The sequence below is a fragment of the Macrobrachium nipponense genome, chromosome 28 (assembly GCF_015104395.2).
Source record: "Macrobrachium nipponense isolate FS-2020 chromosome 28, ASM1510439v2, whole genome shotgun sequence".
NCBI classification, from domain to species: domain Eukaryota; kingdom Metazoa; phylum Arthropoda; class Malacostraca; order Decapoda; family Palaemonidae; genus Macrobrachium; species Macrobrachium nipponense.
Window position 1 is genome coordinate 51,913,592 of NC_087217.1, and position 18,195 is coordinate 51,931,786.

General features: G+C 36.9%; 1 protein-coding gene across 1 annotated transcript in view; it reads left to right on the top strand.

Annotated features, from left to right (window-relative positions):
• The window catches only part of LOC135201190 (uncharacterized), a 53,030-nt gene that overhangs the window by 21,755 nt on the left and 13,080 nt on the right, over positions 1-18,195 (top strand). Inside the window, exon 6 of the mRNA XM_064230068.1 lies at positions 3,549-3,600. Coding sequence (XP_064086138.1) covers positions 3,549-3,600 — 52 coding nt within the window. The remainder of the gene's footprint in view (positions 1-3,548; positions 3,601-18,195) is intronic.

The window sequence follows — 18,195 nt, forward strand, 5'->3', positions numbered from 1 at the left end:
ATGCAAGGGGGACTTGCAAGGGAATGCAAAGGGAGAATGCAAGGGGAAAATGCAAGGGGATGCAAAGGGAGAATGCAAGGGGGACGTGCAAGGGAATGCAAGGAGGGAATTGAAAGGGGAAATACGAGGGGGGAATGCAAGGGGGAAATGCAAGAGGATGCAAGGAGGAAATGCAAAGGGGAAATGGAAGGGGAAAATGCAAGGGGAAGATACAAGGGGGAATGCAAGGGGGAGATGCAAGGATGAAATGCTAAGGGGATATGCAAAAAGGGATGATTGCAGATGGTTACGTTGGTGATGATTTCCAATAGCTGGTGCTCCTATGATTACAGATGGCGCGCAAACCTTCTCTCTCTCTCTCTCTCTCTCTCTCTCTCTCTCTCTCTCTCTCTTACTTGCCTAGCTCAGTCTTTCACCTTTTATGACTCAGGTTCATAATTTTTCTTGTACTATCTCAATTTAGTTTCTCCCCTTCATCAGTTTTTATTTTATTATTTAAGTTAAAATTCTTTCGACCAAAAAACAAAGACCGAGACTCGTGTTCAGCATAAATATCAACCCTGTTGTGTCTGTATCAGTCAAACAAGGCGTGATCCGCCCTCCAGCTTACTCGGGGCATGTGCTAAAATCTACAGTCAAATAGAGGTTTGCTTCACCGACGAAAATTAAAATAAATACGTTCCATTTTACTATAACTAATTGTTCTGTACCGTTTAACATGCACATTATTTATTTCTAACATTTTCCTTCTAATAAATAAATCATAAATATCCTATCCTAAAATTCCCGTATCTTTAACTCATCGCGAAATACCTTTTTCAGACATTTTCAGGCTTTTCCACAGACCTTTCAAGTCCCCCAACAAGAAGAACAAAAGCAAGAATAACAACAACTAAGTAGATTGTAGGCTTGCTCCTTGAATGAGCGAAAATGAATAGAGCAAGATAAGTAAGCCTGGTGACATTTGGACTTCTGGGCGTGACAGATGTCGCAGAGAACTCTACTAAATCAGCATCATTTTCATCTAAACCATTAGTTCTATGATTGCGAGGTTTATATAACTTGGAACATCAAAAATTTTTCATATTTGATGGATAATAAAGATATTTTCGGTTCGCAATGTTAATTACTACAATGTCCCTCCAGTAAGTCGTTGCCTAGACACGCGTTATGGTTCGTGTTCATACCTCATTAATAAAAAGAAAAAAAAATTCAGGGATGGAACTTATATTAATAGCACGGACGAAACGAGTTGGGGGAGATGCAGAGAGAGAGAGAGAGAGAGAGAGAGGAGAGAGAGAGAGAGAGAGAGGAAGGTTGCGAGTCCCATTGAAAAGATAAGCCATAGAATACTATCGTCCTCTGTCAGCTGTGCGTTCATCTCTCATTAAGAAGGAACTTATATTAATAACAGTAAGATGAAACGAGAGAGAGAGAGAGAGAGAGAGAGAGAGAGAGAAAGTTACGAGTCCCATTGAAAAGACAAGCCTTGGAATGCGTTCGTCTTCTATGCGCGGCGTGTTCATCTCTCGTTAATGAAATGACATTTCCGCGATGGAATATATATTAATAAAGTAAGGCGAAACGAGAGAGAGAGAGAGAGAGAGAGAAAGTTACGAGTCAATTCGAAGAAATAGGCCTTTCATCAGCGGGCTGTTCACCTCTCAACACTAATAAAAAAAATAAACCCCTAGCGAAGGAACTTATGATAATATATTGTAAGACGAAACGAGATCCGGAGATGCATAGAGATAGAGAGAGAGAGAGAAGGAGGAGGAGGAGGAGGAGGAGGAGGACACCCATCGAAAAGACAAGCCGTAAAATACGCCGCCGTCTTTTATCAGCGCCGATTGGTGTATTTCTGGGGAGGTCGCGAAACTGCGAATAATCACGGCATATCACAGGTCGCCACCGCCGTTCCAGCCCTCCAACACCCCCCCCTCCCCCGCCTCCTCCGGGGAAATTATTATGGAAGACGTCGCGAGTTGACCTTTCATGGGGCGCGGAAACAATTTGCGAGGCAGTTGGCGTCCTCCTTTGTCCAGAATTACGAGTTCCCTAACGGTCAGCTGCATTATCAAACGGAATTTATGGCCGAGTCGTTGTCGTAAATAAGAAGCTTTAGTGTCTCTTGGCGTTTCCACCATCCGGTTATGAAGTCGCACGAGATAAGCGCCTGATATGGGGGGTCATGGGAAAGATAAGGAAAGAAGGGGGATTGGATGTGAGCGGGAGGGAGGGAGGGAGAGAAGGAGGTGGGAAAGAGGGAGAAGTCTGGTATAGAGGAAACGGATTGGGGGCTGCCTTGGGAGGAAGTAGGGAGGGGAAGTTTTATTGTCCTTCTTGCGTATTGGAAATGACTTTTCCAACGGCGGTTTGTGTCAGACGGTGGACAAGAAGAGCGTTCCAGCAACTTTATCGCTGGTACTTGAAACGTTGTGAACTATGAGGGCAGTGCATGAAAGGTTTCCTGTCCATTGGTTAAACATTCGTAAAAAAAAGAAAAAAAAAACATATCGATATAAAAACAAAATAAAATTAAATAGTATCAAATGCATACGAAAATCGTATAAAAATCAAAATAAGAAAAAATATTAAACAAGTATCGATATAAAAAAAAATCAAATTAAACAGTATCAAATACGTACGAAAATTACCCATCAACATCAGAAATGCACAAAAACATCATAAACAATATATTGCAAAGGTGACAGTTCTCCATAAACTTTATAATAAGTGAAAACATAATCGGAAACTCCTCGTGAAAGTAAAGTTCTCGATTCCTAACATAAATCTAAAGGATAATTCATTCTGAAATTGCCGCTCAATTTATCAGGAAATCTCTCCAATGCGATATTCTCCGAAGGCTTTCAGACATTCAAGAACATGATTTATGAAGAAGGAACAAACAATGTAGATAAAGAGAGAGAAAATGTAATAATAATAATTCGTTACGCGACACTGGAACTTGTAAGGATATCAAATACTTTCCTATATTTAACGGAAACCTGCCATGGAGAATTGCTTTATATTCACTCAATTAAATTTGCCTGCATGGTTAGCTGATAGAACTTCATCGGTCGTGCTGCTGTCCATTCACTCATACACTCAGGAGTAGTCATACACACATGCATACGCACACACACACACACACACACACACACATATATATTATATATAATATATATATATATATTATATATAATATATATATATATATATAATATATATATATATATAAGGACTTCATTCAAACAGGATGTATCTAGTGGAGTCATTAATTCAAAAAGGTTACAGCCTTTCACGGGCAAACTGTCCTCATTATCAAATATCCATGAAATGGCCGAATGGGTAGGACAGCTGGATTTATATGTGTGCTAGCTTCTTGATCTTTAAATTACCCTGCTTCTCCTCTTTGGTCCCATCCTCGTGACCTTGCAAGCTTTGAATGTATGATTGCTTTTATTTTCACTCCTTCAAAAAAAACCTAGCACAATATAAATATATAAAAAACATGCACATAAAATATATTTAATATATCCTTGCAGAGACCAAAGCCAGGAAAGAAAACTCCACTTCTATCATCCGAGCCGATGACAAGTGATACAACAAGGCATTATCCGACCTCCAGCTTACTCAGGACGCGTGCAACAGTTTTCCCCAAACATATAAGTTGTAAACATTTATTCCTAACTTTTAACGTAAATTAAAACGTACTAAAACCAACGAAAATTGAAATAGATACGCTATATTTTATTATAAATACCTTTTCTATACTGTTTAACATGCATATTATCTATTTTTTACATTTTCATTCTAATGAATCAATCCTAAATATCCTATCCTGAAATTCCTGTATCTTTAACTCAACGCGAAACACCTTTTTCGGACCTTTTTAGGCTCCTCCATAGACCTTTCCTACCCCCCAAACAAGAACAGCGAGAACAACAACAATAATAACAACGAATTAGTTTGTAAGGCTTACTCCCCGAGTAAGCGAAAATTGCACCTTCATGCTTCTTTGACAAACGAGGTTCCCAAACAACCCGGAGGGAATGACTACTCGCCAACACGATATATATATATATATATATATATATATATATATATATATATATATATATATATATATATATATATATATATATATATATATATATATATATATATGTATATATATATATATATATATATATATATATATATCTATATATATATATATATATATACATTCATGTATATATACTTCTCTCGACTTTTCTTTCTCAAGTTCCGCCATCCATGATTCATGCCTGACCCGAACGGCTATTATTTGGCGTCAAATCATCCGATCCTTTTGTTGATTTCGACTGGTTTTCTTACCTGCGGCTTTATTATCTGAGGATTTAGGAAGACGCCTGTAATTTATCTTTCAGAAGGAAAACTCTGCCTGAACATGATCCCTTCCCGACTTCTTCTTCTTCTTCACATCTCTCTCTCTCTCTCTCCCTCTCTCTCTCTCTCATCATCATCTTTTTCTTCTTCTTCTTCTTCTTCTCCTTCTCCTTCTTCCCCTCTCTCACTCTCTCTCTCTTTCATCTTCTTCTTCTTCTTCACGTCTCTTTCTCTCTCTTCTACTTTTTCTTCTCTCTCTCTTTCTCTCTCTCTCTCTCTCTCCCTCTCTTCTTGTTCTTCTTCTTCTTCTTCTTCTTCTTCTTCTTCTTCTTCTTCTTCGCCTCTCTCTCTCTCTGTTAAGGATTCGGTAGTGAGTAGTTTCGCAGATGACACAAGAATAAGTAGAGAAATTACTTGTGATGAAGATAGGAACGCTCTACAAAGAGAATTTAACAAAGTATATGATTGGGCAGAGGTAAATAGGATGGTATTTAACTCTGATAAATTTGAATCAATAAATTATGGAGACAGAGAAAGAAAGCTATATGCATATAGGGGACCTAATAATGAGACAATTACAAATAAGTAAGCAGTTAAAGACCTTGGTGTGATGATGAATAGGAACATGTTATGCAATGATCAAATAGCAATTCTGTTGGCAAAATGTAAAGCAAAAATGGGAATGTTGTTACGGCACTTCAAAACAAGAAAAGCTGAACACATGAATATGCTTTATAAAACATATGTTCGTAGTCCACTTGAATATTGCAATATGATATGGTACCCACACTATCAAAAGGATATTGCACAAATAGAGAGTGTACAAAGGTCCTTTACAGCTAGAATAGAAGAAGTTAAAGACCTTGACTACTGGGAAAGACTACAATCCTTAAAATTATATAGTCTGGAAAGGAGAAGAGAACGCTACATGATAATTCAGGCATGGAAACAGATAGAAGGAATAGCAGAAAATATCATGGAACTAAAAATATCAGAAAGAGCAAGCAGAGGTAGATTAATAGTGCCCAAAACTATACCAGGAAAAATAAGGAAAGCACACAGGACATTAATCCACTACGCACCAGCATCGATAATGCAGCGTCTATTCAATGCGTTGCCAGCTCATCTGAGGAATATATCAGGAGTGAGCGTAGATGTGTTTAAGAATAAGCTCGACAAATATCTAAACTGCATCCCAGACCATCCAAGATTGGAAGATGCAAAATATACCGGAAGATGTACTAGCAACTCTCTGGTAGACATTAGAGGTGCCTCACACTGAGGGACCTGGGGCAACCCGAACAAGATGTAAGGTCTGTAAGGTAAGGTCTCTCTCTCTCTCTCTCTCTCTTCTCTGCTTCTTTCTTCTTAACCTCCTCTCTCTCTCGCATCCTCTCAGCCTCATCATCTTTTTCTTTCTTCTTCTTCGTCGTCCTTCTTCTTCTTATCCTTCTTCCTTATTCACCTATCTCTACCTCTCTCTCTCTCTCTCTCTCTCTCTCTCTCATCTTCTTCTTCTTCTGGTCTCTTTCTCTCTCTTCAACTTTTTCTTATCTCTCTCTCTCTTTCTCTCTCTCTCTTCTTCCTTTTCTTCTTCTTCTTCTTCGCCTCTCTCTCTCTCTCTCTCTCCCTCTCTCTCTCTCTCTCTATCTCTATCTCTTCTTCTTCTTCTTCTTCTCCTTCTTCTTGTTCTTCTTGTTCTGTAGACTCGAGGAGGGGGAGGAGGAGGAGTAAGAGCTAAAGAAGAAACATAAACGTTACTGAAGCTTTCTAGTTTGAATTATTGCTGACAGTTCTCAAGAATATGATAGAGAGTGGACATCTCTCTGCCCTCTACATCCCTTCGCGTTTGCAAGTTTACATGACGACGCGATTTGCCTCTTAGAATTTAATGTCTTTCATTCCGGAAGATTGAAAGAGATCTTACTTTCCCTGCGAATGCATTTTTCCCTTTATTATCTTTTGCCAGATTCCTTCAAATAATGTGTAAATAAAATTCTAAGGAGTCACAACAAACTAATGAAAACTCTAGAATTCCTCTTTCTCACTGGCGCGAAGTGACGATTTAAAAACGCAAAACTCGAGGAATCAGTTTCAAAGTTTATCTGAACATTTTAAGCGACTTTATTAGCCTTACTCCGAGCGATGCAGAAATCAGGAATCTTGATAAATATAATGGTAGAGGCAAAAGCTTTGATATATAGGTTGCACCTAGACTCAAGAGCACTGATATGGTTGAGGCTAGGTTAACCACGCCTTGAGATTATATATATATATATATATATATACTATATATATATATATATATATATCTATATATTATAATAAATATATGCTTTAAAAAGCACATTATATGCATGTGAATTATTTCTTGAGCGAATACCACAGGAATATAATAGGCAGAAACTCTATACAAAGGCCTGAATAAAGACGAAAGCCTATCATTTTCGTGTGGTATTCGCTTATACATACATGTATATATATATACATATATATATATAGATATATATATATTAATATATATATATATATATATATATATATATATATATATGTGTGTGTGTGTGTGTGTATTATATACATATATATATATATAGTATATAATATATACTATATATATATATCTATATATATAATATATAATGTGTATGTATGTATGCATGTATATGCATATATGTGCACGCGTTGGTCTTCGTTTTAAGAAGGACAAACCTATGCAGACGATTATACCTCGCAAGGAATAAAACCTAAAAACTTGTCCATAAGTACGATTAAAAAAAAAAAAAAAAAAAAAAAAAGATACATTAAGGTAGGAATTTTTCCTAAAGTGACTGTAACAAGAATAAAAATAGGAATTTGCTAATGATAATGTTGCACTGATCCAGCCAGATTTCGTTTGATTAAGATGGTGTGAATTAAATAACGTTAAAGCTCTGACTGTTTTTCTAACTACCCACTCACGTTCATGAGTTGATAATTAAAATTGCCTTCTTTGGACCCTGATGTTCATTTTTGCACAAGATTCAACCCAAAAAATTATAAACTGACTTTTAAAGTGATGTTGACAGCGATCCATTTATCCGTTTAGATATAAGATTTTGAATCGCAAATTCGTTACTGAACTTTTTATAGAAAATGATAAATTGTTTACAGGTGTTGACGAATTATTTTTTTTTTTTTAATATTACAAGGTGCTCTTTCTGTGCTTTAAATTAACGTGGTAAAAACATAATAGTTGATGTCACTATTATATTTACATTTTTCTGTTATTTTCCTTGCATGGTAAACTGCTAGAAAATCATCAACTTATTTCAAATTATGATGATAGATAATAGAGTATATTGTGCCTTTTGAATGATAAAAGTTGCGTCCCTTCTCTCATGTTTAGTTAAAAGAATATCCCTTTTTTAATTTTAATCGTGAATTTTCTCTTTTCAGTAAACAGGGCGGATAAAGGACTTTGCTACTCATTAGGTGTTTAAAACCATTAACCGTGTTATAACTAATTTTTACCTCTAATCAATATCTCAGTAAGAGATAAAGAAGCACGGACTTCGCTTTCACTTTTAAGCATCTACGAAAAATAAACTGGCTTCACCACATTCCTTCCCTCTCTAGATCTTCCAAAGGAGCGCCAGATAGCTCATGCAATCAATAAATCTCCGTCAAGAGCCATCCATACTCGATCTAGTATCTCTCTCTCTCTCTCTCTCTCTCTCTCTCTCTCTCTCTCTCTCTCCACCACATTCTCGTTTCCTCCTGTCATTTTTACAACCTCAAAAAAAAAGGTTAAAAAATGAAAGGTTAAAAAAAAAGAAAGTGAAGAAAAACTGATCAGCGACAGAAATAACAACGTCAGCATCCACTTCTCCCTTTTGTGTCTGCTGAACGCGTTGACATTCCAGCAGTTGGAAATCATCGAGATCAAATGAAAGCTCGGCGCCGAGGTTATATATCAATTGCGAAAGAGAAAAAAAAGAAGACAAAAAAAAACAAGACAACTCGAAAACCTGTTGTTCGATACTGACAGTTTTCCTCTCAAGTCCCATAGTGCCATTCCAACGTCAAAAATGGAGGCGCGGATCACCAGCAATTTCAAAATTCCCTTGTATTGCCGCCGCTCCGACAAAGTGGTTCTCACCAGGTACACGTAAGACTCCTCGCGGAATATTGTAAAATGATTTGGGGGCGCCGTTGCAAAGGTCGGAAGTATTCTGTGGCTCTTTCTTTTTTTTTCTATCTCACACTCTCCTTTTTTTTTATTCCTTCCCCAGGTGGAAACGATGACGAGAAAGGTCTGTGATATTGGATCCGTGTTGTGGGATTTCCATTTTACTTTTATGGATGGGAAAAAGGTTTCTTTATTAGGGTTTTTTATTCTCTCTCTCCTCTCTCTCTCTCTCTCTCTCTCTCTCGTCTCTCTCGCATTCTCTCGTTGGTCTCTCTTCTTTCTCCTCTCTCTCTCTCTTCGTCTCTACTTGAAAGCACGGTTACCGCTGCAGATATTTACTGTGTTGAGATCTGTACTTATGTGCAAATAAAATACTCACATGAGCATTCACGCAAATATACATATTCATATTGTGATGCAATCCATACCTGTGAACACAAACAAACACACACACACACAGATATATATATATATATATATATATATATATATATATATATATATATATATATATATATATATATATATATATATATATATATGTATATATATATATATATACATATATATATATATATATATATATATATATATATATATATATATATATATATATATATATATATATATATATATATATATATATATATATATATATATATACACGAGAGCCTGAATAATTATAATGACAAAATGGACACGAATGAATAATTAAGGAATTCACTGTAATGTTTAAAACTGTAAGGCAACAAAGTTGAAATAATGAATAACATAGGCTGAAATCTCATTGATAAAAACAAAAACAAAAAATGAACAGCGATGCTGCCGATGAAGAAAAACGTAAAAAACTGAATGACCACAAAATGGAAATTCACTCCACGAAAATGAAATTAGAAATACAAACGCGACTAAGAATGAAAACGCGTATATAGAGATAAAATGAACAATAGCCCTAATCACTGGAGAAAATGAGAAACAATTCGTGGAAATCCGATGAAATCTCAAGGGGAAAAAAGCAGAATCACTTTCACCAGCTTCTCTCGTCCATGAGGCGAGAAGCAATTAAGTAAACGGATACTGGAAACGACTGAGGCAACTTTATATTAACACAGCCTCGCCTTATCTTTAGTCTCCGTGGTGTAAGAGCATCTCCTCGACAGGAATTATACTGCCCGGAACGGTTTTGGATTCGTCAGGAACGAAACGGGTTTCCACGCCGGAGTATTTTCAGGAGAAATGAATTATGCAAAATGTACCGAGGGGAATTATGCAAAATGTACCGTGTGAATGTTTACAAATATCGGTATATTGGCCAAGTCGGTAACTTCACTGAAGTCCTGATTTCTCCTCTGCGAGTTGGTTCGAATCCACGAGAGGACGGAATTATTATCAACTAAAAGAAAAAATTTCCCTTCGGTTAACATATATGAAAGTGTATTAATTCCGAGGTAGAGCGAATTGGAAATTAAAGGATATTTATAACTTAATTCATGTTCTTTCTCACTTTCTCACCAGACGCCAGGTAGGCCTCCAGGCCTGTCAGTCGTCCTGCTTCAGGAACAGTCTCCATTCTAGCGAATTGGAAATTAAAGGATATTTATAACTTAATTCATGTACGTATATTAATCACGGTGACGTGACAAAAATTCATATAAGAAATATGTACGGTGTGAAGTCTCTATTCAGAAATATTGGTACACATAAGAGATGTGTATCGTATGAATGCCCTCTTTATAAATATTGGTATATCTAAGAAATGTGTGTCGTTCGATGTCTCTATTTATAGATGTATTTAAGCTATGGTTTGGTTCGCTTTTAGGAAATATTTTTTTCTGGGAAGTGTTGACGATAATGTGAAATATCAGTGTATTTAAGTAATACACTTCTCAGACATATTTTATTCCATATTTAGGCGAGTATTAAATGCATATGATATATATTACATCATAGTATTCCTTACTTAAACACGTAATTATCGTATTTTTAGAAAGAAAAGCAGTTTTGACGGTTCTAAGAGATTTCATTGACCTTTATTCAACATTTATTCATCATTATAACCTTTTATTTTCTATTTTTGTTTTATTTCTTAATAAATGATATGGTTCCATTCAGCCCTAATGAGAATAATTCACAGCTAGAGTTATAGAATCGCTTCTGATTCACGTCAGAGTCAATGACCCAGACAGCTGTGACGCCAGTTTTAGGCCTGGCTATAGTGGAAATCGAGCATTCTTGCAAGGCCCTTGCATAGGCCCTAACATTCTCCAAAGACTCTCTTCTAATGACATTTTGTTATCTGGAGACTTTGCTGGGAAATCTCAAAGGCGTCTCAATCATACTCTTTATCTGGCCACATTCGGCTCCTAAAAATCAAAATAAAATAAAAGTCGATAAAAATAACCAGTATATAAAAAACCAAGTTTTTAACTCTCTCTCTCTCTCTCTCTCTCTCTCTCTCTCTCTCTCTCTCTCTCTCTCTCTCCATCATAGTGATGAATGCGCAGGGTTTTGGTTACGAGTAGCTCAAAAAGAAAAATAAAGTTCTTAGAAGAACTAACCCAAATTGAAAAGAAAATATATATAATGAATTAAGTGAAACCTGGTATTCCCTAGAGACTGGTAATGATGATCAAGTAAAAGGGTTCCAAACTTATAGATCAGATAGAAGAAATAGGAATGAAGGGGGAACCGCGATATATGGGAAAGACATAAAACAAGGCAAAATATATGAGAAATATAGTAACTCAGAATGTGAACTAATAGCGATAGAATTTGAATCTGAAGAATTAATGAACATAGTAATATATAGACCCCCTAATACTAAAGAGTTTGACACAATAATAGAAAAATTGGATGATATATATAGAAATCACAAGGACTGGACTATTCTCCTATCTGAAGACTTTAACTTTCCTTTCGTAGATTGGAAAGAACAAATAGGAGATTGTAGTTGTATTTACACATATAAAAAAAAAAGAGAGTAATAGTAGTGCAGAAGATAAGAAGCAATTCGAAAAGGTATTAGATATGCTACTAGAATACAACATTCAACCAATAAATCACCTGCCAACAAGAAAGGAAAATACTTTGGACCTAGTATTTGTGAACGAGGGGAATTATGTTAAAGAAATAATAGTTTATAATGCGAGTATTTCAGACCATAATGTCATAGAATTAACAGTCCATTCCAAAGCAAGTGAAAACAGAGATAAGCAAGAGATGAAAAAGTGGGAAGGATATGGAAAATACAATTTCTACAGTAAAAATATAAAATGGTCAGAAATAAATGAAGAATTAAACAAAGATTGGGATAACATTTTCGTAAGTGATGATATACAGGTAAATACGGAGATATTATATAAACTAATAGAGAAAATAGTGGATAAATATATACCGAAGAAGAAAAGAGACAGAAGGATCTTGTTCCAGAAAATCAGAAAGTGGAAAAAAAGGTCCTGCAAAAGAAAAAAAATTCATGGAAAGTGATGGAACTAAAAAGTAAGATAGAAAATGCAGAACAAAAGATTATTCAATCAAAAGAAAATGAAAAACGGGACTTGGAAGAAAAATACCCTAGTAAATATCAAGCAAAGCCCTAAACTATTGTACTCGTATGCAAAAAAGATGAATAAAAGAATAGAAATAGGCCCTCTAAGAATTGAAAGGAGATTAACAAATGAAAAAAAGGAAATATGCAACATATTAGCAGAAAGTTATAAGAGAGAATTTACCCCTAGAATTGATAATGAAGATAATGATACAGAAATAAGGGATGAAAATAGTGAATATTTATCAGACATAGATATTAATGAAGCCGATATTGTGCAGGCTATTAATGAAATTAAAAATGGAGCAGCAGCTGGGCCTGATGGTGTCCCTGCTATTTTGTTAAAGAAAGTAGTTCATTCTATCGCAAAGCCCCTTGCAATATTATTAAGGCAGTGTAGATACAGGCAAGATTTATGATGAGCACAAATTAGCATATATTACCTCTACTTTCAAAAGTGGATCAGACTAGAGGCACATATTATGAAAGTGTATGAAAGGGTAATGAAGAAAAATATTATGAAACATTTAATAAAAAAATAATTTGTTTAATGTAAGACAACATGGTTTTGTACCTAGAAAAAGTACACATACCCAACTGTTAGTCCACTGTGAGAACATATCCAAAAATATGAAAAACGGAAAAGAAACAGATGTGGTTTATCTAGACTTTGCAAAAGCTTTTGACAAGGTAGATCATAATATATTAGTGAAGAAAATTAGAAAACATAATGTAGTGGACAAAGTAGGAAGATGGTTAAAAGAATTTTTACACAACAGAAAACAGATAGTTATTGCAAACGATGAGAAATCGGATGAAGCTAAGGTAATATCTGGTGTGCCACAAGGTACGGTGCTAGCTGCATTACTGTTTGTTATTATCATTGCAGACATAGACAGTAATGTTAAGGACTAGGTAGTGAGTAGTTTTGCTGATGACACAAGAATAAGTAGAGAAATTACTTGTGATGAAGATAGGAACGCGCTACAAAGAGACCTTAACAAAGTATATGAATAGGCAGAGGTAAATAGGATGGTATTTAACTCTGATAAATTTGAATCAATAAATTATGGAGATAGAGAAGGAAAGCTATATGCATATAGCGGACCTAATAACGAGAATAATCACTAATAAGGAAGCAGTTAAAGACCTTGGTGTGATGTTGAATAGGAACATGTAATGCAATTATAAAATAGCAATTCTATTGGCAAAATGTAAAGCAAAAATGGAAATGTTGTTATTGCACTTCAAAACAAGAAAAGCTAAATACATGATTATGCTTTATAAAACGTATCAAAAGGATATTGCACAAAGAGAGAATGTACAAAGGTCCTTTACAGCTAGAATAGAAGAAGTTAAGGATCTTGACTACTGGGAAAGATACAATCTTTAAAATTATATAGTCCAGAAAGAAAGGAGAAGAGAACGCCACATGATAATTCAGGCATGGAAACAGATAGAAGGAATTGCCGAAAACATCGTGGAGCTAAAAATATCAGAAAGAGTAAGCAGAGGTAGATTAATAGTGCCCAAAACTATACCAGGAAAAATAAGGAAAGCACACAGGACATTAATCCACTACGCACCAGCATCGACAATGCAGCGTCTACTCAGTGCCTTGCCAGCTCATTTGAGGAATATGTCAGGAGTGAGCGTAGATGTGTTTAAGAATAAGCTCAACAAATATCTAAGCTGCATCCCAGACCATCCAAGATTGGAAGCTGCAAAATATACCGGAAGATGCACTAGCAACTCTCTGGTAGACATTAGAGGTGCCTCACACTGAGGGACCTGGGGCAACACGAACAATATGTAATGTCTGTAAGGTAAGGTCTCTCTCTCTCTCTCTCTCTCTCTCTCTCTCTCTCTCTCTCAGTATTTAGATTGAGGAATTAGGGTCAATAATGCATAAGTTAATTAAAAGGTTGGAAGATCAGCAGTTATAACGATTTACTTATTACGTGAATTATCTTTTTTATATATACCCTTACTGTGGAGATTTTGTTTTTTGTCTATTTATTGAGTGAAACAATGCAAGAATTATAAAAATTATTTATCATCCTGGTTATCTTTGTAACTGTTTCATATGAATCTCTCTTATCTAATTCTTAGCAGTTCTTTATTGTTACAATATTTCTGAATGACATTTGTATATACTAAATAGCTCCAGAAATTAAAACAGACTAATTCTTGCGTTGTGTCTCTTAACCATCCTTACGTCATTTCATTCCTAATAACCGGAGAAGCAAGGAGAAGAATGTAGTAGGCGCATACGGACATGGGAAGAAGGAGGAAATACAATAAGAGGAAGAGTAAGAAAATGAAGAGAGAAGGAAAGGCAAATAACCTGTAGAGCCCTGAGTAGGAAGAGAAAAATTTCAATAAGGATGAAAATGATAGGAGCAACTGGAGAAGGATTATGCAGAGTAATAGGAAGATGAGAAACAAGAGAACGGGGTGCATTGAGGAAAAGAAAAAGAGGCAGAAGAGGGAGACTAAAATGAAGACGAATAAGCACAAACAAGGGCTTCAGAGCTTTAGTACAAATGCCGAGTACGGGAGTATGTGCAGTTGAAGTAAGAGGAGAAAGAGGCGAATAGGATGCATTGAGAAGAAGGAAAAGAGGCAGAAGAGGACGAATAACATGAAGAAGATTAAGAAGAATAAGCGAAAGACTTCAGAGCTTTTGCGCAAATACCGATTACGGAAGTATGTACAGTAATAAGAAGAGAAAGAGATAAATGTGGCGCATTAAGAAAAAGAGGCAGAGGAGGGAGGAGAGGAAGAAGAATGATAATAATAAAAAACAAGAATGAGCACAACCGAATGACTCCACAGCTTTTGTGCAAATCCCGACGAGAGCCACGAAGCGTCGCCATCCTTACCCGAAAACAACAACCAGGACCAGCAGGATGAAGCTTAAAGCTATTAACTGTTATCAAAATTAATAGTATGAATGCTGTTGATAGTTAAGGCGGTCATTTGGGGCAATATATCTGTCACTGGACCCATTACCGCAGGATGGTGGCACAAAGACCAGGGACGCCTAACGGCGATAATTGCAGTTGCCGTAATGTAGTGTCCGACCCTAATGACTTTGCTGCAGTGAACCTCCCTTGCAATTCTCTAACCCCCGACCAACCCCCTTCACCTTAACCCCCTCCCCACCTTCCTTCCCCCCCTAACCATCTCGTCACCCTCCTCACCTCAACTTCCTCCCTCTCCCACCACTAAATCCCCACCCCCTCTTTCTTACACCCTCCTTTTCCCCACCCGACATTAACCCCCTTCCCCTCTCTTACACCCTCCTTTCAGGCCTCCCTTACCCTCCCCCCCCCCTCCACCCCTCCACTCGCCCCCTCCCTCCTTTAAACTCCCCCCCTTTCTTACGCCCTCCTTTCCCCCACCCGACGTTAACCCCCTTCCCCTCTCTTACACCCTTCTTTCAGGCCTCCCTTACCCCCATCCCCCACCTTCCCCCTAAGCATGCCATTACCCCCACCTCAGCTTCCCTTCCCCCCTTCTCACTTCTGAACCCCTCCCCCCCCCTTTATCCACCTTGCCCTAACCATCCCATCAGCCCCAACCTTCGCCGTAACCACCTCAACTAACTCCTCCCTAACCCCCCTCCCACACCCCCCTAGCAGGCCGTCAGGGTGGGTGGGTCAGGGTGTATTGATGCACAAATTAAAGCTGTTAAGTTCATGTTCTTTGTAGACTGCAATTAAGAGTGAATTGCAAGCGCCTTCTTTAAAGCTTTTAATTACTACGTAAGCGTGACACGCATGCCAAAAAGGACCCGTCCTATCCAATTAAGACCTTTTTTTCTCGTTACTTTTCATGACCCGAGAGACTCATTTTCATATGAGAACATTGAAGGATGGTAACGTTTGGTGGCTATTGGGGCTGGTGGTGGTGGCTACGCCAGCCACAGAGAGATTTATTTTTACGAAGGGGATGCCCAGAGGTCATTTTTATTTCGGCAGGCAAATGCGACGCTTGATAGAGGAAAATAGAATCTCTCTCTCTCTCTCTCTCTCTCTCTCTTACTTACATAACTTCCTACTTTCCCTAGATCAACATAAACTCTCCCGGATGGACTAATAAGTCTTTGAGACATCCTAATCCTTGTAACTCCTCATAACTCTCTCTCTCTCTCTCTCTCTCTCTCTCTCTCTCTCTCTCTTCGCACTGACAAGACAGAAAAGTCATTCTCTCTCTCTCTCTCTCTCTCTCTCTCTCTCTCTCTCTCTCTCTCTCTCTCTCTCTTGCCTTTATTTCCTTACATCATCATAACAAACTTGATATAAGAAATGATCTCTCTCTCTCTCTCTTTCCCTCTCTGCCTTATTTCCTTGCATCAGCATAACAAACTTGATGTAAGAAATAATCTCTCTCTCTCTCTCTCTCTCTCTCTCTCTCTCTGCCTTATTTCTTTACATCAGTATAACAAACTTGAAATAAGAAATCTCTCTCTCTCTCTCTCTCTCTCTCTCTCTCTCTCTCACTCCGTGTGTTCCCAGGTTCCAAATCAGACATCTAAAGAGCAAATTCAGACTCTCAGAACCTAAAAAGCCTCCGGTTTTATTCTTTTATTAATTCCCAGGGCATCGAACGGGTCCTCCGGTCGCTGTAAACGCTGGTCAAACTTCCCATAAAATCAGTCAACTAGAGCTAACTCATATCCTGCTCTCTCTCTCTCTCTCTCTCTCTCTCTCTCTCTCTCTCTCTCTCTCTTCTTCTCGTCTCTCTCTCTCTTTTCTTCTTCACAACTTCTCTTCTTTCCCCAACATCAATCAACACAGTCTAGATATATGAAAAAAATTCTCTCGGAAATCTCTCTCGTCTCTCCTCTCTCTCTCTCTCTCTCTCTCTCTCTCTCTCACTGCCTTCCTTCCCCAAATCAACATAAAGTTGATGTAAGAAATTCTCTCTCTCTCTCTCTCTCAGAGAGAGAGAGAGAGAGAGAGAGAGAGAGAGAGAGAGAGAGAGTGCTTGGTAGTAAACATGTTTGTTACCGCTTACTTGTAAAAAAGAAAAAAAAGAGAGAGAGGAAGAACACTGAAAAATAAGTCTAGACAAGAAGAAATGGGAAACCAGACGGCTAGATTAAGAGAGAGAGAGAGAGAGAGAGAGGGAGAGAGAGAGGGAGAGACCAAAGGGCTATAATTCGAGGTACATGACAGTAGAGTAAATGCGAGACTTCTCGAAAGTAAGGGAAAAGAAAGACAATATATATATATGTATATATACATATATTATATATATATATATATATATATATATATATATATATAGAGAGAGAAGAGAGAGAGAGAGAGAGAGAGAGAGAGAGAGAGAGAGAGAGAGAGAGAGAGAGAGAGTCTGACATAAACAAGCTCCCGTAGACGAAATTGAGTAACTGGTAAAATCTACCAAATCAAAAGAATTTATCGTTAGACCTTGTTATGGCTATAACATCAAAAGAATAAAAAAACTTATTAATACACAAAGACGTGATGACGTTATTTTCAATTGACCTGTGATGAACTGGTATCTGAAAATCACTCTCAACGTATGACAAAGAGGGAATATGAACTGGCTTCTAGTGGATAAGGAAAAATTTTATCTAATTAAAAAATGTCTACACCTTAAATTTGGAGATCCAGTTTAAATCAAATTCTAGTAAAATAAAGCGTTTGTATCCAAAATGAAAAGTAAATACTTCCGGTTTTATATGAAGGTATTTACCATTCACCTATGCTAGTGAACTCAAGTTTTTTTAAAGAAAATAATGGAAAAAAAATTCCGAAGTTTGTCTTCATACTCTCTATATGAAATTTTCTTGTCTCATTGTGGCTCTGTTATGGGATGACATTACATTACGTTACATTTAACGCTAATCAATGATATAATCAGTTTATGGTGTATCACTGTGCCGAGTAGGAGATGATGAGTTAAAAAAAAAGCCACAATTATGTATATGATACCGTATTTTTTTAAGATACAAAATGTTGAGAAACAAGTCTCATAACTATGGAAATAAATCTTTGGTTATTCAGATTGCCTGCTTAGTTATCTCCACTCTCTTTTTATTCTGTATCCCCAGTCAAAAGAGAAACAA